A 23,312-nucleotide genomic window follows, 5' to 3' on the forward strand; every position below is an offset into this window, starting at 1 on the left:
CATCAATTAGCTTACTTTGTAAAAGGAAAATGCTCTCAAAAATGTTACACTGAAAGCATGTTTAATATCCAGAAATTTGTGGGGCGCCTGGGTGGCTTAGTCGGTTATGCGTCTGACTTTCGCTTAGGTCATGATCTCGCAGTTCGTGGGTTCGAGCCCCGCGTCGGGCTCTGTGCTGACTGCCAGCTCAGAGCCTGGAGCCTGTTTCAGTCTGTGACTCCCTCTCTCTTTGACCCTCCCCTGCTCATGCTGTCTCTCTCTCTGTCTCTCCTAGAAATAAATAAAAAAAAAAAAAATTAAAAAAATTAAAAAAAAAAATCCAGAAATTTGTGACATGTGCCACTTCCTTCTGGTTTTTTGTTGTGCTGGTGGTGGTATTCTTGGCCATATGTTCATCATTTGGGGAGTTTAATTTTCAGTATATCCTCCTGTTTCTTGTGAGAACACTTTGGTGTCTCTTATTGACATCTTATAGTAGCCTAATAAAGAAGGGGCCAGGAGTGGTGGTCCCATTTTGCAGGTGGGGAAGATGAGGCCCAGAGGTGGGGCTGTGCCTCCTGTCTGCCATGCCAGTGTTTGGTGCTTATGGTCCTTCTCTGTATATCCTCCTTGCCTGATGGATGGTTAATTGGCCATTAGGTTTGGAGAACCTCTATCTTTGTAGGGCAGTTTGAAAAGTGGCTTCCCTGGGGGCGGGGGATGCTAGGATACTGGTTTCTGACCAGGAATCTTGGATCTACTTCAGAATCTTGGATTTGATGCTGGGCTCCCTTGTCTCTGTCTCAGGGCCTGCCATGGTTAGAGTGAACTCTGCTATGGATCAAGATTGGCTGGCTCTCCTGAGCCATACTCATTAGGATACCCTGATAAAGGCTTGGTGCCCTGTCCTTGCCATACCCTTTCTCTTTCCTGGGGTTCCTGTTGTCCTGGGACTCTGCCTGGTCTACAGGAATGCTGCCTCTGTGCACACCCCTGCTGTGACTGTCCTGATGCACTGGGCCCGAGGAGGGCTGGTGCACTTGTGGCTCAGCCTGTTGTCTGGGAGGGGCTGAGGAGCAGGATTCTAAGACCAGAAGCAGCTCTACCCTCAGAAGAGCCTAGCATAGGTAAGTCCTCTATGGTCATTGTGTTCACCCTCTTCCCAGGCTGCAGACTGGCTATCATGTAGCTTGTCCCCTTCATGGCACCCTCTGTCCTCATCCAGTAGTTTGGGTGCCGTCCCACAGTTGGGGACCTAGTTTCCTGCAAAGGCAAGTTCTAAGTGGGCCCTGAGAGCAGCAACAGTACTCTTTGTTGTTGTCTAGCTACTCATCTCCCAGTGCGTGGGATCAGTTCTGGGGCTCAGATGAGGAAACTGAGGCTCTTAAAGGGAAAGTGACTGCCATTATGGGTATGTCCAGAAGGCAGCTGCTCTCCAAGCCTGCCTGACCCAGCCGCTCTCTGGTCTCAGGGAAGGGAGTCGGTCCCTGCCTGGGCCTAGAGAGGAGAGAGGGCGGGGCTTTCCTTGTCTGGTCGTACAAGCTTTGGTTCTGCAGGTTCAGTCTTGTGGCACTCTGCCTCAGGGCGCAGAGCTGGCCCCTGCCACCAGGCAACGAGCCTGTTTCTGCATAAAAATCAGTCCAAGGTTGACAGTGGTCATGGCAGGTGAAGATTGAGTCTCCTCTGTGAATACCTTCATGTCATAGTTCTGTTTGCATGTGATGGTCAATTGGCCATCCTAACAAAAACCTTCATTTTATTCATGGCCTGCCAGAGAGAGCAGACTGCAGCCTAGCTATCCGCTTTGGAACAGGATTTGAAAATTGATCTTTGTGATTTCAGATCTGTTCGTCTCCATTTCTGGTGCCCCACCACGCGGTGCATGTGCCTCAGACTCTTGATGAGTGTGCCTGTGGGCCACTGTGGCTGCAGGGACTCTGCAGACTCAGGAAGCAACTCCTGGCTTAGAGCATGTCTGCACACACTAGTCTGAACTCTGGCCCCAGGGACCCCACTCCTCCATGGTGCCCCAGCCCCATGAACCCCCTTTTTGAGCTAGGGAAATGGCTGCTTGGATTCTTTTCCTTTGGCCGGGGCAGCTGTGGCCTAGCTTTCCCTCTCCTAGGTCTGGGTTCGCTCCCAGCAAAGCCCTGGCAGATGGCTGCTTTGGTCTCCCCTGCTGCCAGCCCCTTGGGCTCCATGTTGACACATTAGGCACAAAGGCAGGCACGGGTCAGTCTCCTTCAAACATCACTGGGATCACTGGGTCCTGGCAAGGCCCTTACTGCAACACTATGAGGTAAGAAGAGTTCCCAGTTTCCTAATGGGGAAACCCAAGCCCGAAAGAGTGAGGATCTGCCCAGGGCTGCACAGCGAGAATTTAAGACCTGTGTGATTCTCCTCTGCTAGGCGTGGGCAGTCTTCAGGAAGGGTCACTTCCTGAGGGAGTGGGAGGAGGCAGATTGCCACAGGACCCCCAGGCTTCTGCCCAGAGCTCCAGGCAGCCTGGCCATCAGAAGGTACTCAGCCCTCAGAGCTGGTATGTGATGCCAGCCCCTGGCCAAGGTGCGGGTAACCCCTCATTACCCCAAAGCCTCTCTCAAGAAGGGCTGGTCTCTATATCTTCATGAGGGTGTGTGGGTGATTAAATGCCCTGGTAGCTTATCTTGTTACTGTCCACCATGGCCATGCTTAGAATGGTGATACTCATGCCATTCCTGAATCATGGGCCTCAGTGACCTGGTCCTGGGAGGAGTCAGCCCACCCTGCCTCCAGACAGGCTGAGCTTGGCCACATTGTGCTGATGGAACCCCAGGCCCTCTTAGGGTGGAGTGAGCTGGAAGATGGACCTTTGTCGGTGAAAGCCCTACACTCTCAATGTGCCACACAGTAGGCTGGTCTGGCCACAGGCCCCCCGGTTGTGGGATCCTGCCCTTGTCCTCATTTCCAGCCTCCCTAGGGCCGCTCAGTACCCTGGCTTTTCTTTTCCCCAGTGTTCTTGAACATTGTTTTTCCGTGGTTGTGAGTAGGTGATGAGTGCTGGGTCATGGGTCTCTGGAAACAGAGCGCTACTCTCCTGTTCTTCCAAGTAGTTCTCCTCTCCTCTCCAAGCTCCCAGGTCCTGGGAGGGTCTCTGTCCCTGCCCTTCCTGTTCCACTGTAGTTCTGACCCAGACAGCTGGCGTGGCTTGGCCTCCCTCTCCCCCCAGCTAAGGCAAAGGCCATGCCTGTCGCAGGGAGACTCCTCCCCTGATGGCAGTCCCTGGCGGACCAGTCCTGGCCCTCTTAGGAAAGGAGACCCTTCTGTGTCTGGGAGGCAGGAGGATGGCAAGTGAGGTTGGGAGGTGACACAGGATATGACTTTTAAGAACGTAGTAGAGCATCTCACCAGGCGTCACGTCCTTTTCAGCCTGCTCTTGTCTTGATGCACTTGGAAGTTATCAGGACCAGGCTGGCACTTTCTTATGTGGGGGAAGTACAAGGGATCAAGTGTGGCCACGTGGGAGCTGAGGATACTTGGACGGACGCCTGGCCTGGAGCTGCTCTGTGCCTACCTGGTTCCTGTCTTAGGCAGGATCCCGTTCTGCCTCTGGGCTTGTCTCGGGAATGCTCCGGGGAGCACAGGGCAGGCCAGAACTTCTCCTGGGCTTGTTGGCTGTGTGTGCGTGTGTGTGTGCGTGTGCGTGTGTGTGAGTGTGGGCACATGCTCCTGCACCCACGCAGGGCTCCATGAGGCCTGGCCCTAGGCTTCCAGTTGACCCTCTAGCTGACTGCGGAGCAGTTGGCACGTCATGGACTACATCTAATGATGGGCAGGCAGCTGAGAGGAAGGGCCCAGACTGTGGAGCATGTAGGCCCTGGCCTAGATGCGTTTGTGTGTGTGAGGTTGTGTGCCTTTGTGAGAGGTGTGGGAGGGAATGACAGCAGCTCTGCACCGGAAAAGTGTGCTGGTTTCTGTTTCAAAGGGCAGGGGTTGTGGTTATTCTGCAGTTTCTGATCTGGGCATTTCCCCTGTTCAGCTCCTCCTTCCATCCTTGGAAACTATCTTCTTAGGCTGGGTTTTTGTGACTCAGTTCCCCCCACTCTCTGGGTTTCTACCTGAGTGTAACTCCTTCCTTCTAAATGCCCCCCCCCCCCTTTTTGTGGCCCCTTCCCCCGTGTGCCTGCTTTTTTCATTTGTTCATTCAGTCCTTCAGCATGCCTGGCCTGGGGGGAGATGAGGAATGTTCTCTCCCTCCCTCCCTCCCTTCTTCTCTCTCTCTCTCTCTCTCTCTCTCTCTCTCTCTCTCTCACACACACACACACACACACACACACACACACACACGTATTGCCACAAGGAGTCATGGATGTGATTCTGTAGGCTTCTGAGTTGGGTCTTTGGAGGGAGAGGATGGAGCCTAGAAGGTAGACGGTCCACCCTAGGGACTGGGACAAAATGGGTGATAGGACGCACTGGCTGGTTTTGCACTTGGTCCAGCTTAGTTTAGATGGAGCAGAAAAGATGGGAAGGAAGAAGCTGGGGGTGTAAATCACTGAGCCCCACCAGGAAGGGCCTTGAAGGCCAGAGAAGGAGCATGTACTCCTCAGTGAGTGGCCTTGGGAGGGATCAGAACAGTGTTAGAAGGATTCAGAAAACTTAGGTAGGGTAGCTCATTGGTAAAGAGGACGGCGGGGGAGGGGGGAGAGGAGGGCTTTCAGCGGGAGGACCAGGCCTGTGAAGGGTTGATGAAGGCAAGGGAGCAAGGAGCGAGTTCCAGGTAGAACCAATAATGCTGTGATGGGGGCAGCTGGGGTTGGGGCTGGAAGCAGTGCCTCTATTTCAGGTAGGATAGATGGGGCACACCTGTGGCTGGAAGGGCAGGAAGAGGGCCTGGGGATTTGGACCCCTTAGGGCATTCCAGCCAGGGTGGTGTACAGTTGGAGCTGAGAGGGCTCTGGGATGGATGCTAGTGTGCCAGAACTACTCTGGGTTGAGAATATTTGAAGGGGCTCTAGTGCCAGGACACTGCTCAGGGAGAGTCCTCTCTGGTGGCTAAGCAAGGCTGCTTCTGTTTGAAGAGATCCTCCCTAAAGCTGTCTCTTTATCTGGCTTGGAAAGTCTGCCCCCTGTCCAGGGTCGCAGCCAGCACCGGGGATCGTATGGGTGTGTGGCTGGGGGCAGCCCGTCTCTGTGCTGCACAGTGCTAGGGCCCTCTCCAGGCCTGTGCCCCAAGCATACTTCAGTGAGGGAGCAGAGGGAGGGAACCTACATTGACTGAGCTCCTGGGTGCCACATACAGGGCTGGGCAGTTTTGGCTGTTAACGACTTTTGATCTTACACCTTCACTGTTGCCTGTGTTAACAGATGAAACAGTGGGTCAGAGTAGTTGTCACGGTGCTGATGTCACACAGCTAATGGGAGGTAGAGCTGGGATTTTAGTCCAGGCAGGATAGTTCTAGAGTCCATGCATGCTTTTTCTACCACCTTGTTTTCTAGAGAAATTCAGTCAAGCCTTTGGCTTTATATATGAAAAAGCTGAGACTGGAAGAAGTTAAATGAGTCACTCAGCGTCATCTCCCTTATTAGTGGCTGAGGCAGGTCGTCTGCCATTCAGGCTCCTGTGCTTCCCTGATCTGTACCGTGAGAGGGCAGGGGAGCACATGCAGGCCCTTCAACAGCCAGGATGGGGAAACGTCCCTTTGGATACCCACTGCCACGCCCCTTGCTGAGACTTGCTTGGGCATGTCTGTAGTGGTAAGCCATTTTAGGGGCACATCAATGCCCTGGGCCTGATCCTTTATTTCTCCCACGGATCCTGAGACATACTTGGGTCTACCTAGCTGAACCCTGGGACTTTACAATTTGATTTGTGTGCTTCGTGTCAGAAATGGTCCTCATAGAATAGCCTTAGTCCCCATTTCTCTCTCTAGAGTCCAGCTTTTTTCCAGGTCAGAGTGACCTGCCTACATTCTCAGCAAGGGAAGGTACACAGGATGGGGTTGCCTACTCCCCCAGACAGCTCAGCTTTTAGTAGAGGCCTATGCTTAGGCTGAGCCCAGCTCTCTTTTACCACCTAGTGGGACTGTGGGTGTTCCTGCTCTGCCCCTGGACAAGGTGTCTCTCTTTGTCATCCTTCCCTGAGGGAGACTGTGGGAATGAGTGAGGAAACCAGGCTGCCCTCATTTTGGAGTGGACTCGGAGACCCCAGCCTGGTCTTGGCCTCTTCTCTGTCTTCCTAGTTGACATTCGAGAAATCAAGGAAATCCGCCCAGGGAAGACCTCACGGGATTTTGATCGCTACCAAGAGGACCCTGCTTTCCGAACAGACCAGTCACACTGCTTTGTCATACTGTATGGGATGGAATTCCGCCTGAAGACCCTGAGCCTGCAAGGTAGGAGTCAAGGGTCTGCAGGAGGTAGGGGGTAGTTTAGAGGCAAATATCTATCGGCTCCTGGCTCAGCAGGAAGTATGTGTTCTCAGTTCAGCTATTTGCCCCTTGATCACAGCTACATCTGAGGATGAAGTGAACATGTGGATCAAGGGGTTAACTTGGCTGATGGAAGATACATTGCAGGCGGCTACACCTCTGCAGATTGAGAGGTAAGAACCACCCCTGACATGGTTAGGGTTGGGGGCATTGGGTTCTAGGGAGCAGAGGCAGGGGGGACACAGGCCTTTGTGAGCCCAGACACTGCCTGCTGACCTCCCCAGAACTACCCTGGCTGGAGAAGTTGTTCTCACTTCAGACTTCTCTCCTTCCAGGTGGCTGCGGAAGCAGTTCTACTCAGTGGATCGGAATCGTGAGGATCGGTAGGTATTGAGCTGCGGCTGTAGCCCAGCAGGTGGGTTGGGGCAGCCAGAACGGTAGCCATGTCTCTGAGCAGCTGCTTGGAGAACCAAAGGACCCGGCGGCCCTGCCTCCTGGGGGGCAGGCGAATGTTTCTGGCACAAGTAACCTCCTGCAGAAAGCCCTGTGATGGCCTTGGTGCAGGCTGGCCAGAGAGGCCAGGGACTATAAGCTGTGTGGCCTGCCGCTGGGGACAGAGACAGGAAATGGAGAACTGGCTCTGGGTGTCCTGCAGAGAGGGTCAGGGGCCTGCAGTGTGTGCGGGGGTGCCTTCTGAAGCTCATGCCTTTGAAGCTATTGTGTGACATAGGGGCCAAGGAGAGATGGAGGACAGAGATCAGGTCATGGTAAGGGCTTTTGATTGTTGCTGTGAAAGAGCTGGAAAACCACAGAGGGCTTTGAAGGGAGGAGTCTGGTGACCTGACTTGAGTTGCACAGGAGAGTCTAGAGTCTAGGGCAGGACAGAGCCAGAGAGCTCAGTCAGGCAGCCACATCAGCGTTCCAGGTGGAAGATAAGAGGGCTTGGGGCGGGAGGAAGTGGTCGGATTTGGGCTCTAATGTTGTTGTTTTTAAGTTTATTTATTTGGAGAGAGAGAATCCCAAGCAGGCTCCCACAGAGCCCGATGTGGGCCTCGGTCTCAAAAGCTGTGAGATCATGACCTGAGTGAGCTGAGGTTAAGGGTTGGACGCTTAACTGACTGAGCCATCCAGGCACCCCTGGGCTCTGCTGTATTTTGAAGATAGAACCCAGTAGGATTTCCCAATATTGGTTTTGGCGTGCAAAACAAAGAGGAGTCTGGGATAACAGTAAGCTTTTTGGCTGGAGCATCTGGAAAGGTGGAGTTGCCATTGACTGAGATGGAGGAAGGCCATGGGAGGAGCACATTTGGGGAGTTTACGGGTTCATTTGGGGCGTGTTAAGTTTTATGATGCCCTTGGATGTCCCGGTAGAGCCATGGAGTTTGCAGGTAGGTAGAATGAGTTTCAGGGAGAAGTTGGGGCAGGAGGTGTTAACCTCAGGAGTGTAGAGATGTTCCTTCCACAAACCATGAGGCTGGAGATCACCTTGGGGCGGGGTAAGCAGAGCACAAAAAGGGAAGAGGGCTAGCAGCTGATCCCAGGCCATTGGGACACTGGGGATTGGAGAGGTGAAGAGGGGCTGGCCAAGGAAGTACCAGCCTGTGAGGTAAGAGGAAAACCCGGAGGGTGGAGTTTTGGAAACCTGGGGAAGAGGGAGCGGTCAGCTGTGCCAGACCTTGTCAAGTGTGTTGAAGACAGAGAGGTGCCTTTGGACTTGACAGCACAGAGGTTGTTGGTGACCTTGAGTGGAGAAGGGGGTTCAGGGAGGGAAAAGGAGTGTGGATGGCTCCTTCAAGGTGCTGCTGTGAAGGGGAGCAGAGAAAGGGATTGTAGCCAGAGAGGTTAGCAGGGTCAAGACAAGTGTTTCGGTCAGATAACAACTTGCTCGTAATGCTGGTGGCAGAGTCCACAGGCGGAAAGCTTGGTGGTGCAGCGAGTTTCCTAGCCTACAAAGCAAGGACCCTCACAGGCTCCCTCCTGGTGACTGGGGTCAGGTGAGCCGGTGCCTGCATAGAGTGCGCACTTGCTGAACAGCACTTGCCAGTACCAGCTAAGACCACTCGGTACAGAGCCAAATCCTGGAAGGAAGTTTTGCTGCTGCCTGCCAGGCTCTCAGGCAGGGGGAGGAGCGGAAAGCCTCCCTTTCCTCCATCTTTTCCATTCTGCTGCCAGGGCCCAGCAGTGTCCCCTGTCCTCAAATTCTGGGCTTTAGAGGGCAGGGATGGTTCCCCGTCAGACCCCAGGAGAGTGCCCAGTCACCAGCAGTGGTAGTTCACTGAGCAGGACCTTCCCCGCCCCCACTGCCACCACCAGTGCCGGGTATTGAGGCGCAAACTCCCAGCATTCCAGGTGACTGATGAGGAATCACTGTTGAGATGCCCCTCACAGGGACTATGTGAGTGAATGCGCAGGGCCTGGAAATTCAGCAGGGGGAGGCTGCCTCCCTGTGTTCTGTGTAGGCCAACAACCTCTGGGAGAACCTGGGGGCCAGAGGTACAGGCTTGAGTGCCTGACCCACTTCCCTCGGCCCGTTTGCTCCTTGCTTGCAAGAATCATGGCCTTTTTCTTTGCTCGGATGAGGAAAAACCGAGGTCCAGAGAAAGGAGGGGACTTCCCTTGGTCACCCCAAGGGTTCTGATTTAGTCTCTCCATCAGAAATGCAGGTCTAAGGGTAGTACTTACCTGTCCAGCCCCAGGTGGACTCAGCCCATAGGTCAGAAGTCATGAGAGGTTGGGTGACGGCACTGGGAATGTCTCTTTCCTCAGTATATCAGCCAAGGACCTGAAGAACATGCTGTCCCAGGTCAACTATCGGGTCCCCAACATGCGCTTTCTCCGAGAGCGTCTGACGGTAAGGGATTCCCAGGCCGTCTACAGGCCGTCAGTGGGGGCAGCCTGGGAGCCCCTCGCTGCGGGCCTCACTGGAGTCCTGTCCTGTGCTGTGCAGGACCTGGAGCAGCGCAGCAGCGACATCACCTACGGGCAGTTTGCTCAGCTGTACCGCAGCCTCATGTACAGCGCCCAGAAGACGGTGCATGAGCCACCTTCCCTCCCACGGCCCCTGCCCCTGCTCTCCCGCCCCAGCCCAAGCCCCGCTTGCCTCAGCCCCGCTGCCCTGCTTGAGGGCTTTTGGGTGCCATTTCTCCAGCTCTTCTCCTTGAGGCCTGCCCCTGTCTCTTGTCCCAGCCTTTCTTCCTGAAAGCCCTTTTCCCACGTGGCCTCCCAGGGCTGACCAGGTTCTGTCTCCTGCAGATGGACCTCCCCTTCTTGGAAGCCAGTGCCCTGAGGTTTGGTTTGAAGTGGGGCGGTGGGGTTCTCCCCTGGTCCCTCCCAGTGTAGGTGGGAGGCAGTGGGAGGGGGTGAGCCATGCTGGACCCTTTGGGGCAGCTGTGCTGGCCAGGAGCTGGGCTCTGCCTTCCGAGGGGCCCCTCACTGTCCAGGCTGCGCCAGCCAGCTGGCTGCCAGGTACTTCCCCTTCTTCCCCACAGGGCGGGAGAGCGGCCAGAGCTCTGTCGTGTGTCCCTTCCTGAGTTCCAGCAGTTCCTCCTCGAGTACCAGGGGGTATGACTGGACTGGGCGGCGCCAGGGTGCCTGGCTGAGGGGGTGGGGACTGGACTCGTCACTAGCGGCGTCTCATGTGCTCCTCACCACCCCGCCCCCACCAGGAGCTGTGGGCCGTTGACCGGCTTCAGGTGCAAGAATTCATGCTCAGCTTTCTCCGAGACCCCCTGCGAGAGATTGAAGAGCCATACTTCTTCCTGGATGAGGTGAGCCCTGCCTTTCACCTGTCAGGGTGGGGGGTGCTGCCCAGAACCCCACCTGGGTTCCAGGAGCCAGATTCTCCTTAGGGTTGCCCCCTCGCTCCCCCCACCGTTTCCCTTGCTCACCACAGTGGACACTGAGCATCTCTCCGTCCCAGCACTGCCATGCCCGCAGGCTGGGGTAGGTGCTCACTTTGTCTTTCTTTTCCTGCCCATTCCTGGATAGTTTGTCACCTTCCTGTTCTCCAAAGAGAACAGCGTGTGGAACTCGCAGCTGGACGCAGTGTGCCCGGACACCATGAACAACCCGCTCTCCCACTACTGGATCTCCTCCTCCCACAACACGTAAGTGCCACTCTCGGGCCCCACCCGGGCCACCCTTGGGAGGGAGGCACTCACGCACCCGCCCTTGCCTCTCCTTCCCTGTCCAGGTACCTGACTGGGGACCAGTTCTCCAGCGAGTCCTCCCTGGAAGCCTATGCTCGCTGCCTGCGGATGGGCTGTCGCTGCATTGAGTGTGCGTGGGGGCCGGGGCTGGGGGAGGAGGTTGGGGGGGCCTGCCCTCTTGACTATGGTTGTGTTGCTCTCCAGTGGACTGCTGGGATGGCCCAGATGGGATGCCAGTCATTTACCATGGACACACCCTTACCACCAAGATCAAGTTCTCAGACGTCCTGCACACCATCAAGGAGCACGCCTTTGTGGCCTCAGAGTGAGTGGGGGATGGGGGGAGGGCTAGGGTTAGCTTGGCTCCTGCTCTGTCCTGTGACAGAGGGTCCCCTCCAGTGCCCTGTCCCCACATCCCGCTTTTTCTTACTTTCGTCCTTTTGGGCCTCTCCTTTCTTGCTGTTTACTTGACCCATTCTTCCTAAGCTCCTTCCTGTTTCTTACATCCATGGTCTGCCCTCTTCATGGTTTTTCCCTAGCTTGTGGAGCAAACTAAAGCTCTCCCATCCTCACAAAATATCTCCTTAACCCTGGACTCTAGGCCATTGTCCTGCCAACCCCTTTCCCTTCACAGCCCAGAGAGTGGTCCCCGTCCCCACCTGCTGTCCTGCAGTCCGCGTTCACCCGTACCCGTGCTCACTAGTCCTTCACACCTTGCTGGAAGGGATCAGCAGGGGCCCCAGCAACTAACTGCAGGGTGATGCCTAGCTCTCCTTACCTCCTTGCTGGTGGGCCGTCTGTTGCACTGCTGGGAGAGCCCCCATAGCTGGACCAACTCTGGGGACCTCTGTCTGTGTAGTCCCATCCCTTTGTTCCTCTTGCATCCTTTGGTGCCCCTGTGGGACCTTCTCCACCCTTCCAGCGACCAAGGCCAGCATCTTCTCTGGGGAGCTTTCCCTATGGACAGGGCTGCCAGGCCCTTGGTTCCTAACGCCTCCGTCTCTGAGGGGGTGTTTGGACTGAGCACTGACCCCTCAGAATTGTAAGGCGTCTGTCACTGCACTAGCTCCTTACATTTTAGGTACCCGGTCATCCTGTCCATTGAGGACCATTGCAGCATCGCCCAGCAGAGGAACATGGCACAGTACTTCAAGAAGGTGCTTGGGGACACACTCCTTACCAAGCCTGTGGACATCGCTGCCGATGGACTCCCCTCACCCAACCAGCTCAAGAGGAAGATCCTTATCAAGGTAGGGGTGGGACCCCCACACTTCCCAGCACCTATGGCCTGGGTGAGGAGGAGGGGCGCTGGGACTGGGGGGCACTGCCATGTCCTGGCCTGTCCCCATAGCACAAGAAGCTGGCAGAGGGCAGTGCCTATGAGGAGGTGCCTACGTCAGTGATGTACTCAGAGAACGATATCAGCAACTCCATCAAGAACGGCATCCTCTACCTGGAGGACCCTGTGAACCACGTGAGGGCCAGGTCGGGCCAAGCATGGGGAGGGCAACCGTGGGAGAAGGCCTCCGCTCATGGGCCCCACTTCTGTCTCTCCCAGGAGTGGTATCCCCACTACTTTGTCCTGACCAGCAGCAAGATCTACTACTCTGAGGAGACCAGCAATGACCAGGGCAATGAAGATGAGGAGGAGCCCAAGGAGGTGAGGGGCCAGCCCAGGGCTGGGGGCTGGGCCGGGGTCAGAGTCACCGAGTGTCTTTGCTGTCGCCCTCCCCCCACAGGCCAGTGGCAGCACAGAGCTGCACTCCAGTGAGAAGTGGTTCCACGGGAAGCTCGGGGCAGGACGGGATGGGCGGCACATAGCCGAGCGCCTGCTCACGGAGTACTGCATCGAGACCGGGGCCCCTGATGGCTCCTTCCTCGTGCGAGAGAGCGAGACCTTCGTGGGCGACTATACCCTCTCTTTCTGGTAACCTACTCCTGGCGCGTGTACACTCCAGTGCAGCACCTCCCGGACACCACCACAGTCTATGGTTGGTCTCTGCCACAGGCTCCCCCATGGAACGCGATCTCCTCACACGCACACACACACATATACTTCTCAGGGTGCTTTGAAGCCCTCCTTCAGGGCCACCCTGCACCTGAACAGCTTAGGCACCTCGCTTGGTCCTGACCTGCTCCTCACTGCCTCCCTGTCTTCCCCCAGGCGGAATGGGAAAGTCCAGCACTGCCGGATCCACTCTCGGCAGGACGCTGGGGCCCCCAAGTTCTTCTTGACAGACAACCTGGTCTTTGACTCGCTCTATGACCTCATCACGCACTACCAGCAGGTGCCCCTACGCTGCAACGAATTTGAGATGCGCCTCTCAGAGCCTGTCCCGCAGACCAATGCCCACGAGAGCAAAGAGTGAGGGAGGGGCCGAGGGCTGGGTGGGGCACCTGAGTGGCGATGACCAGGGCTTAACTTTGGCCTGTCTTCAGGTGGTACCATGCCAGCCTGACCAGAGCTCAGGCTGAGCACATGCTGATGCGTGTCCCCCGGGATGGGGCCTTCCTGGTGAGGAAACGGAATGAGCCCAACTCCTACGCCATCTCCTTCCGGTGAGGGGTGTGGCCTCTGGGCACTGTAGGTGATGTGGGGCTGCGCCTGAGTCTGGGCTGCCCTGACCCGTGCGGCTGTTGTGTTAAGGGCCGAGGGCAAGATCAAGCATTGCCGCGTCCAGCAGGAGGGCCAGACGGTGGTCCTGGGCAACTCAGAGTTCGATAGCCTCGTGGACCTCATCAGCTACTATGAGAAGCATCCGCTGTACCGCAAAATGAAGCTGCGCTATCCCATCAACGAGGAGGCACTGGAGAAGATCGGCACAGCTGTGAGGGCCCGGTGCTTGCAGGGGCGTGGTGGGCAGGGTGACCCTGGGCTAGCTGCTGGGCGGTGGCGGGACTGTCTGTGTGTGGGTCACAGAAGCCAGGGATGAAGCTCCCAGGAGGGTCACCCTGCCCAGCTGGGGCCACAGTGTGAGTGCGGTGTCCCAGAGGGAATGTCCTCCACAAGGATGTGTCTGCGAGGACTGGCATGCGTTAGGTGAAGGTGTTTGAGCAGGGAGCCCCTGCGAGCTGGGGTGTGGGGTAAGGAGGTCCTGGAGCTCACGCAGGGAGATGTAGGCTCAAGGCCAGAGGCTTACCCAGCAGGTGTGGACCGGACGTCACCAGGGCGGGGGAGTTGGCTGCAGAAGGCGGAGGCACGGGAGTGAGACAAGTGAGGTAGAGGCTGCACGGATGGCACGGGGATGGGGAGGGCTCAGGACTTGGACTGAAGGAAGGTGCCTAGGACGGGAGGCCTGCTTGAGACTTGGCATTGGCGAGCACAGGTGACCAGGGAGAGGACTGTGGATCCTGGAGCCCGGGGCCGGGCTTGGTGGATAGGCAGCGTGGGGCGCCCCTGCCCCACACTCAAAAGGATGTTGAGTGCGTGGCTCCCGTGGAATTCTGCAGCAGCGCTTTGGGGCCTTCGGGAACGGAGAGGTTTCTGAACCGTGGGGTGGGCCTCAGGGGTTAACATGGAGAGAGGGAATGGTGAAGCTGTGCCTGCTCACGTCCGAGTTGCTGGGGCACCGGGTGCCAGGGGAGGGGCCCGACCTGCCCTGGTGAGGAAGGCCATGTGGAGGCCTGCCGCAGCGACAGGGGCACGGGGAAGCCAGCAGCCCTGCCCGCTCCGGGTGTTCATGTGTACCGCTCGGTCCTCTTTCCAGGAGCCAGACTACGGGGCCCTGTATGAGGGCCGCAACCCTGGCTTCTACGTGGAGGCGAATCCTATGCCGACTTTCAAGGTACAGCCTCGGGCCTCTGGGCGCAGGAAGCTAGAGAGGCTCCTGGCTGCTCAGGGCTTCTATTTCTCTACAGGGGGCGGGGAGTGGGGTGCATCTGTGGTCGTTGTGGAGAAGTGGTGTTTGTGGTTTCCCAAGTCCTTAGAGCTTGTGAGAGATGTGTGGTTGGTGTCTGACCACAGCTCTCCTGGGGCTGACCCCTCTCCCAGTCCCTGTTCCTGGGGGTCAGCACTGACCCCTCCAGACTGCTCCCTGGGGTAAGTCCTGTTTGCTCCCCGGGTGGCAGCAGGGTAGGGGTAGGCCACAGTGGCCAAGACACTTTGTTCTTTGCTACTCACTCTCTCACTACGTGCAGATCCCTCAGAAAGGACCTTTCTTTTTTCTCTAAGGAGTGAGGAGCTGTGCTCTGCCCTTCAGCAGCCAGGGAGGCTGGGAGAAGGTTCTTTCTCCTACTTTCCAGATGAGGAATGATGGGGTCCCCGTCATGCCCATAAGCTTTCAGGTCCTGGGGGAGGCACTGGGGCACCTGCAGACACTCCTAGCCTGTCAGCCCTGGCTCCTGGGGGCAGAGTCGAGGATCTCGCTGCGGCCCAGGTGGGGGCTTGCAGTGTTCCGCACGCGCCCTGAGGAGCCTCCATGGCAGAGGTTCTGGGTCACGTGTGTCCTGGAGCCTCCTGTAGGGCTGATGGCGAGGATGGGCTTCCCGCTCTAACCAGTGGTCCACCTTTTGCAGTGTGCGGTCAAAGCACTCTTTGACTACAAGGCCCAGAGAGAGGATGAGCTGACTTTCACGAAGAGTGCCATCATCCAGAATGTGGAGAAGCAAGAAGGTGGCTGGTGAGCCCGGTCCCCAGAGCCTGTGGCGGCCATGGCGGGCTGGGAGGCGAGGGCCCCGTGTGCGCTGGCCACTGTGCTGTGGTGGTGTGTCCGTCTCACGTATGTGCGCCCAGTGGTGTTCCCGCAGCCTGGTTAGGTGCGGGGCCCCTGACGAGGGGTACCCTCCCTGTGGGAGTTCGGGGTGGCTGCTGGGGTCAGCACACTGTGACTTCCACAGGTGGCGGGGGGACTATGGTGGGAAGAAGCAGCTGTGGTTTCCGTCAAACTACGTGGAAGAGATGGTCAGCCCCGCGGCCCTGGAGCCTGAGAGGGAGGTGAGAGCCGTGTCAGTGGGGCAGAGTCCCCATCCCCAGGCTCTTGTGTGTATGCCTGTCACGTGCAATGTCGGATGTACCTGTGCATGTACAGCCACCAGTCACCTGCAGTCCTGTCACACCCGTGGGGTCCGTGGTTTCCAGTACACGTGCTGTTTGTGTTGTCATGCGTGTGCTTGTGAGAGGTGTCTGTCACATGCACACAGACGTCCCTTTCTGCGCACGTATGTAGCAGATGTGCTAACGACCATGGGCTTTGCTTTCCACAGCACTTGGACGAGAACAGCCCCTTGGGGGACTTGCTCCGGGGGGTCTTGGATGTGCCAGCTTGTCAGATTGGTGAGCCCCCGCCCCTTTCTCCAGCCCACTGTTCCTTAGGGTCAGGCTCTCCTTTGTGGCTCCCTGTGTGTTCTGTGGGAAGAAGCCAGTGGCTGGCCCCCCCAGAGGCTGCCCTCACTCTGAGCTCTCCCTGTGCTTGGATGCTCTCTGACTCCCCAGGCTCCTTTCCTCACCTCCAGCTTTGACCCCTTGCGTGCTCAGCCAGAGTCAGGCACCGTGGGTGACATGGAAGGCTAGCTGACCTCCACAGTCCTTGGAGGCTGGGGCACAAGGTGTGACGGTGGCTTGCAGACAGGGTGGGGCACGTGAGACAGACCGAGGTTTGAGCCCTGGCCGCCTCTCCTGGCAGCACAGCCTCACCTCCCTCACGACCCATAGGGAGGAGGGCAGGTGGTAAGGGGCTCCGAGCCAGCACCTGGGCTGGGGGACAGAGACATCTTTCCAAGTACTGTTCTCCTGCTCTCCCAGCCATCCGTCCCGAGGGCAAGAACAACCGGCTCTTCGTGTTCTCCATCAGCATGGTTTCTGTGGCACACTGGTCCCTGGATGTCGCTGCTGACTCACAGGAGGAGCTGCAGGACTGGGTGAAGAAGATCCGAGAAGTGGCCCAGACGGCAGACGCCAGGGTGAGGGGCATCTGTGGGACGCAGGGGTGCAGGTGGGCAGCATGTGAGCCTGTTGGGGGTGACGCCTGCAGTGCCAGGCCTGCCTCCGGGCCGGGGCCTGGAGGAAACAGCGTGCACACTGCAGGCCGTGCAGCTCGTTCTAGGCGGAGAGGGAGATAGTGGCCACGGGCCACCCCGTGGATCTGCCTGCCTGGTCGGCAGTTGGGACACACGGGCCGAGGCAAGAGGAGTCCTGTGCTGGAAGCAGGAGAGGGTCCCCAGAGGCTTGGGAGGGGTGGGTGGCGTGGAGCGGGTTTAACTTTGGAGGGTGTCGGTGGCAGGAGGAGCCAGGGAGGGCGGGCCCGAGAGGCTGGAGGTGGCCAGGCATGGGTGGTATCTGATGTGTGAGGGCTGCAGCGGTACCAGTGGGCACGATAGGAACCTGAAAGTGCCCGTGGTTTTGGCAGCAGCAAGCGGCCCTGGTGTCACTAGCTGGAACCATGGTGGTGGGTACTGCGGAGTGTGGAGCGCCAAGCACAGCCTCCGTGGGGCTGGAGCCTGGGCAGGATTGACGCTGGCTGGGGAGGAGCCAGCCGGGAGGAGCCTGGGGGAGCGGAGAGCAGGAAGTATTCACAGGGGTTAAGGGAATTTTGTGTGATGGCCATTCCTGTGTGAGTGTGCGTGGAGGGCGACAGAACAGGTCTGTGGCTGCTTTGGAGGATGGGCGCCTGTGAGCCTCACAGAGAACACAAGGTGCTGAGGACTTTACTGGCAGACTGGCTGGTTGAGGGGATGTATTCTGGGGTCTGGGCTGAAAGAGGAAGTAAGAGTGTGAGCATAGGAACTCTTGATGAAGAAAGTGGGCCTCCGGAGGTATGAGGACAGGATGAGGTGCACTTGAGAGTCGCTGTGGTGGGCAGGTGGCTGCGTCAGGCATGACAGCATCTGAGGCCTCGAGGCTATTAGGCATCGAGGTGGGAGGAGCCTCCTCAGCACCGAAGACTGAGCCAGAGACCTGAGTCCCCACTCAAGTCACAGGAGGTTACCTTACTTAAGGGAGGCTAGGTACCTGACAGTCACAGAGCATCACCAGAGAGTGCAGCCAACCCCGGGGCCCTGTACTATCACTCGGGCATGGGTGACCAGGACACAGCCTCTAAGAGTTTTAGGAGGACTAGTGTAGCCTCGGGGTCAGAGAAGAGGAAGGAGGATTCTGGCGTTTACTGCCCAGTGGGGTCGGGAAGATTCGGGAGACAGGGCAGGACCCAGAGAGCACCTGCAGCGTAGGTATGCCTGAGGCTGGCAGAGGGGTCCTTCCGTGTGGGGCTCCAGGCCACGTGTGTGTGTCACCAGCTCACGGAGGGGAAGATGATGGAGCGAAGGAAGAAGATCGCCCTGGAGCTCTCCGAGCTGGTTGTCTACTGTCGGCCTGTTCCCTTTGATGAAGAGAGTAAGGGCCTAGGGCCCCGTGGGGTGTGTTTGGGCACCTTCCCTGGCAGGTGGAAGGGGGGGAGCATTTCGTCCTTTTGTATTGGGGTGGGGGAGCTGCCCAAGGGGGTGGGCTCTAAGCATTCTCTCTGTTTGGCCCAGAGATTGGCACAGAACGTGCCTGCTACCGGGACATGTCATCCTTCCCGGAAACCAAGGCTGAGAAATACGTGAACAAGGCCAAAGGCAAGAAGTTTCTCCAGTACAACCGGCTGCAGCTCTCCCGCATCTACCCCAAGGGCCAGAGGCTGGACTCCTCCAATTATGACCCCTTGCCCATGTGGATCTGTGGCAGTCAGCTTGTAGCTCTCAACTTCCAGACCCCAGGTGAGGAGGGGCCCCGTGGGGTGGGGAGAGGCTCTGGCGGGGCGTCGGGCTGGAGCCCACTGTACCTCGGCTCTTCCAGACAAGCCTATGCAGATGAACCAGGCCCTGTTCATGGCTGGTGGCCACTGTGGCTACGTGCTGCAGCCGAGCACCATGCGGGATGAGGCCTTTGATCCCTTTGACAAGAGCAGCCTCCGAGGCCTGGAGCCCTATGCCATCTGCATTGAGGTGGGTGGTGCTCACCTGAGGGCTTCAGGGTGGGTGGGGGTTGCTCTGCTGGGGCTCGTTTCTGGAGTCAAGGATGGGGTGCTGATTAGTATGACTGCAGAGAGGGCACTGGACTGGTTTCTGAGCACGAGGAAGGTGTGACCATCCTCTGAGGTGGGAAGGCAGCTGCAAGTCTCCGCAGTGGGGCTGGGCCTAGGGTGGCGAAAGTCCCAGGCAGGTGGGCTAAATGTAGCCGGTTCTTGGCACTAAAGCGTCAGGCTGTCCAGGGAGGCCACGGGTAGCCGCTGCCTGGCAGGACAGGAAACTAGTGCCCGTGGTGCACTGTCCGCAGGAGCCAGTGGGATGGCACTTACTGGAATGGGGCTTGAGGGAGACTGGCCCCTGTCCCCACCTCTTAGAACAATCCCTGAGCACTTGACGCCCCCTGGTGAGAAGCTGTGGGGTGCCGGTTGGTGGGGCTGAGCAGTTTTGAAGGAGGGAAAGGATAGCACAAGGTGAGCGTGTGCTGCTTCCTGAGATTTCGATTTTTTTTACATTGTGAGAAGGTAACTTAAAAGATTTTCATATTGAAACAGACATGGGTTTGATGAAGTAAATTGCAGAAACTCCCGTGAAAAGTTTGTCTGAAGCTTTTTCAAATACCACTGCGCTCAGGGCCCTGATGCCATGAGCCACTCAGTGGGCCGTGACTTTGGGGCCCAGCAGAGGGCGCACTGCCTCCACTGCACAGTGAGGACTAGGAGGGAGAGGCAAGGACAGCCCCTCGCCCATCTCTGCCTGCCTTCCAGGTGCTGGGGGCCCGGCACCTGCCGAAGAATGGCCGGGGCATTGTCTGTCCTTTTGTGGAGATTGAGGTGGCTGGAGCGGAGTATGACAGCGTCAAGCAGAAGACAGAGTTTGTGGGTAGGTCTGCCTTCCCCACGCACCACACCCTGCAGGCCCCTCCGCACCGGTGACCCTGTTCTCTCTTGGTGGTGGCCTGAGGCCTTCTGCCCTGACTTTTGCAGTGGACAATGGACTGAACCCTGTGTGGCCCGCCAAGCCCTTCCACTTCCAGATCAGTAACCCAGAATTCGCCTTCCTGCGCTTTGTGGTGTATGAGGAGGACATGTTCAGTGACCAGAACTTCCTGGCTCAGGCCACTTTCCCGGTTAAAGGCTTGAAGGCAGGTGAGGACGCTTCCTAGAGACGGTGCCTGGGAGCTAGCCTGGGGGCCTGGGGAGGGTGGCCAGGCCCCCTGCTTGGCTCCGTCCTGGGCTGAGGGCCAGGCCTTCCTCCTTCCAGGATACAGAGCCGTGCCTTTGAAGAACAACTACAGTGAGGACCTGGAGCTGGCCTCCCTGCTCATCAAGATTGAGGTTTTCCCTGCCAAGGTAACCACGAGGAAGGGGGCTGGGGAGGAGCCGGGTGGCAGCCTCACGAGGCCCAGGAGTCGCACTGACCCCTTGTGCACGGCCCTTGTGGAAGCAGGAGAACGGTGACGTCAGTCCCTTCAGTAGTCTGTCTCTGCGGGAACGGGGCTCCGATGCCTCCGGGCAGCTGTTTCATGGCCGGGCCCGGGAGGGCTCCTTCGAAGCCCGCTACCAGCAGCCCTTTGAGGACTTTCGCATCTCCCAGGAGCATCTGGCAGACCATTTTGACAGTCGGGAACGAAGGTGAGGGGCTGGAGGGTGGGTGACGAGGGGTGCGAAAGACGGGAAGAAGTGCTTGCTGCCCCTTCTGGGTCCTTCTCGTGCCTCCTGGGTGGGTGGAAGTTATAATTGTCTGGCTCCGGGCTGTCCCACTGCGCTCTGAGGCTCTACCGCCGGTAAGGACACTCTCTTCTTGTGTCCAGGGCCCCACGAAGGACTCGGGTCAACGGGGACAACCGCCTCTAGTTGTGCGCCAGCCTCGTTGAGAGCAGCAGGTGCCGCACACCTCATGGAGGGCCGTGAGCTGGGTTCTTGAGACGTGGCCTGTCGTGGCAGCCTTCCTGGCCCTGGAGCCTGGATTCCAGCAGTGACTGCTAGATGAAACCAAGCCATTAAGGAGTTGTATTACTGTCCGGGGCCTCCAGGCCCCAGCTCTGGGTGAAGGCAAACACTGTACTTTGTCTCGAATTAATTAAGCACACACCTCTCATCCTGACTTCTGGAGATGGAGCTTTCCATCTGTGGGGCCAGGACCGTGGCTGCCTCAGCCTGTGGCACAGGAGGCTCTGAGGAACCGCTGACCTTCCTGAGGAGGAGCAGCAGCCTCACGGGGCCAGAGAAACAAACCCAAGTTTACATTGTCCTGTAGCTTTAAACCCCCAGCCGGGCAGGGGTGGGGGTAGATGCCCCCGTGGTTTGGCCCTGGAGCCAGGGCAGAGGAGCACAGGACCTGCCTGCTCGAGGAGGAGGACACAGCACAAGGGCATGCTGCCCGTGGCTGGGACCACAGCCCAGCCCTCAGGATACAGGGGACCGTGTCAGAAATAGCAGCATCGGGCGGCCCAGGCTGCTGTGGGCCAGGGAGGCTCGCCCTGCGGGCCACTGTGTGAGGGGCCTGAGGTGGCCCAGGGTGCCGCTGGAATGGGGACAGCAGCCCCTCAGGACCGTGGGAGGATGAGGGGAACCTGGATGCCCTGCTCTGGGCTGCACCACCTGCCTGCTGCCCGAAGCCGGGGGGCAGCCCAAGGTTGACACTCCGGACGTGAGCCTGGAGTCCCGACCTGCTCACCGGTGCTGGCCGAGCACAGCAACAACTCCTGCCACCTTGTCCAGGAGGGCACGCCTCACTTCTCCGCAGAGGGCACCGGGCGGCAGAAGGTCTGACAGCAAGGCCGGTGGACTTGAGGCCTTTGTTGGAGACGGGCGCTGGCACGGCCAGAAGGGAGGAGCGTGCCGCAGGCCACGCCGGGGATTCTCCCCAGGACATTCAGGCAGTGCCACACAACTGGCAGGTCCTTCTTCGAGGCGCCCTTCAGCAGGCCGGCCAGGGGACCCCCTCCCCCCCCACCCCCGTCCTGTTCCAGGCTGAAGACCACTCTCCCCGTTGCAGCAGAAGACCTGGGCTCTGAGTCTGCAGACCGCACTGTGGGAAGACGTGGAGATTAGCCCGAGTATTCATTAAACCAGTGAAAGTCCTTACTGGGCATCTGTGATGTTGGAGTATGGAATTTTAAAGGTTATTTTTTGCACACCCTGTTTCCTACGATGTTCATTATTTCACATAGGATGTATGATTTTCTCTGTCTTCCACTTCTAACCGGAAAGCTGCTTGGCTGGGGGGTGGGGGAAGCAAAACGAATGAACTGGTCTGTGCACTGTGGCAGAACTGTTATTTTTATGGATTTTACAGCTCAACTAACAGTGTTACCTTTTCAAGATTTATATATTTATATACTCTTAAGAAAAACCACTGAGCCGTTAAAGCCTTGTTATTATTCAATCCTAATAGTGATTCAGTTTTCTATAGTTTACTTTTAGGGTAGAAGGTAAATTATTTAACGTTATATTAAACTTCCCATATCATGAATTGTAAACCAAAAGAAATTATACAATTTCTGAGAAAATGTATTGGTTTATTTAAACTAATTCTGAAGCTGTCTTTGCAAGTACGACCTTGCAGTCCTGTCCATGGCAAACATAGCTACGTATGGCTGCCAGTGTTTGGTTTATAATTGAAATATTAACAAAAGTCGTAAATTTTATTGGAAAAGCTTTCCTTTTGAAAAGAACAGCCGTATTATTTTTCTTCTCAGTAGTATTGTAACAAAGTTAGTGACTCTCCCCGCTCCTCACCTTTGGAGGCAGCCTTGGAGCAGGGCCTCAGGGAGGGGCCGGCGACCAGCCCACACGTGGGGACAGCTGTGCTGCGCACGGTAAGGCCGTCAGGAACAGGCCGGGGGTGGGAGGAGCAGCAGCAGCAGCAAAGCCTGTTCTGGTCGGTGGTTCTTGTTTGAAGGCAAAGACGATGCCGTGTGCGGTCCTTAGGAACACAAGAAGGTTAAGGACGGGTCTGTGCTGTGCGTAGGCGAGGGGACGGCCACTGTGCCGCTGGCTGCTTCCATTTAGTTGGTGAAAAGACCCTGGAAAGGAGACGGGAAGGTTGGGAAGGCAGCCCCACGCAGGGGTCCAGGCCCGTGGGCATGAGGGCGCCCCTCCGCGCAGCCGGCACACGCAAGCCCACTGCGCTCGTTTGGCCTCTTAAGAGCTGCCAGCCACACGATGGTCCCCACGTCCCTTTAACTTGGGTGCTCTTTCATGGGCTCCAGGAAGACAACTTGCCAGGTGGTTATTGTGCAGGAGAGGCAGGCAGGGAGTTTTTGGCAACTTCCCTGGTCAAACTCTCCTCCCTCCTCTGGGCTACAAAGCAGGGTGAGAAGACCCTTTCCTCCAGCTCACCTGCAGAGGGGATGTTGGGGGAGAGCAGCCCGCCAGCCCTGGTGGTGAGCGGGATGCAGCCGGAGCCCTTCCCCAGTTCACAGAAGCCTCTCCTTTCAAAGAACAGCAGCTTTTGAAAGAAAGGTTGCCAGGTGCCACTCTGGTTACCTCGATAACTTGCGACCAAATCTTTGCCCAGACGTGGATGAAAAGGCCCAGCCCTTACCTTCCCGCAGCTGTTTTCCTGGTGGTCTGCACTGATGCAGGTCAAGAAGGATGCCACACACACAGCTGCCTGCCTGGTGGGTGGATGGGGACAGGCCTAGAAAGTCAGCCCAAGGATCCTGAAAAGATGCAGGTAAGCGTAATCAGTTGGTTCTTAAAATGGTAATTATTAGTACATTGCTGGTGTGATAATTCATAGACCAAACAATGTGGGGAAAGAGCAGGATTTTTAGTCAAGTCCAAGGCTGATTAAGAGTTACAGGTTCTGAGGGGCATCTGGGTGG

General features: G+C 57.4%; 1 protein-coding gene across 2 annotated transcripts in view; it reads left to right on the top strand.

Annotated features, from left to right (window-relative positions):
- PLCG1 (phospholipase C gamma 1) overlaps positions 1-21,851 on the top strand; it is a 37,304-nt gene extending 15,453 nt beyond the window's left edge. The window contains exons 3-33 of one of the 2 annotated variants that reach the window (XM_039227067.1): positions 6,201-6,353; positions 6,469-6,562; positions 6,725-6,772; positions 9,156-9,240; positions 9,337-9,420; positions 9,642-9,676; positions 9,878-9,950; positions 10,055-10,156; positions 10,377-10,495; positions 10,582-10,667; positions 10,742-10,862; positions 11,619-11,787; positions 11,889-12,011; positions 12,096-12,197; positions 12,277-12,464; positions 12,702-12,902; positions 12,977-13,096; positions 13,185-13,365; positions 14,245-14,322; positions 15,053-15,156; positions 15,374-15,470; positions 15,740-15,809; positions 16,278-16,435; positions 17,768-17,864; positions 18,005-18,229; positions 18,309-18,457; positions 19,246-19,360; positions 19,465-19,626; positions 19,742-19,830; positions 19,925-20,112; positions 20,292-21,851. In XM_039227067.1, coding sequence (XP_039082998.1) covers positions 6,201-6,353; positions 6,469-6,562; positions 6,725-6,772; positions 9,156-9,240; positions 9,337-9,420; positions 9,642-9,676; positions 9,878-9,950; positions 10,055-10,156; positions 10,377-10,495; positions 10,582-10,667; positions 10,742-10,862; positions 11,619-11,787; positions 11,889-12,011; positions 12,096-12,197; positions 12,277-12,464; positions 12,702-12,902; positions 12,977-13,096; positions 13,185-13,365; positions 14,245-14,322; positions 15,053-15,156; positions 15,374-15,470; positions 15,740-15,809; positions 16,278-16,435; positions 17,768-17,864; positions 18,005-18,229; positions 18,309-18,457; positions 19,246-19,360; positions 19,465-19,626; positions 19,742-19,830; positions 19,925-20,112; positions 20,292-20,334 — 3,659 coding nt within the window. In that variant the 3' untranslated portion in view covers positions 20,335-21,851. The remainder of the gene's footprint in view (positions 1-6,200; positions 6,354-6,468; positions 6,563-6,724; positions 6,773-9,155; positions 9,241-9,336; positions 9,421-9,641; positions 9,677-9,877; positions 9,951-10,054; positions 10,157-10,376; positions 10,496-10,581; positions 10,668-10,741; positions 10,863-11,618; positions 11,788-11,888; positions 12,012-12,095; positions 12,198-12,276; positions 12,465-12,701; positions 12,903-12,976; positions 13,097-13,184; positions 13,366-14,244; positions 14,323-15,052; positions 15,157-15,373; positions 15,471-15,739; positions 15,810-16,277; positions 16,436-17,767; positions 17,865-18,004; positions 18,230-18,308; positions 18,458-19,245; positions 19,361-19,464; positions 19,627-19,741; positions 19,831-19,924; positions 20,113-20,291) is intronic. The other variant, XM_039227068.1, reaches the window with a different exon arrangement.
- The last annotated feature ends 1,461 nt before the right edge of the window (positions 21,852-23,312 follow it).

Source organism: Hyaena hyaena, unplaced genomic scaffold, assembly GCF_003009895.1.
Source record: "Hyaena hyaena isolate Hyena2069 unplaced genomic scaffold, ASM300989v1 scaffold_25, whole genome shotgun sequence".
In the NCBI taxonomy this organism is placed as follows: Eukaryota; Metazoa; Chordata; class Mammalia; order Carnivora; family Hyaenidae; genus Hyaena; species Hyaena hyaena.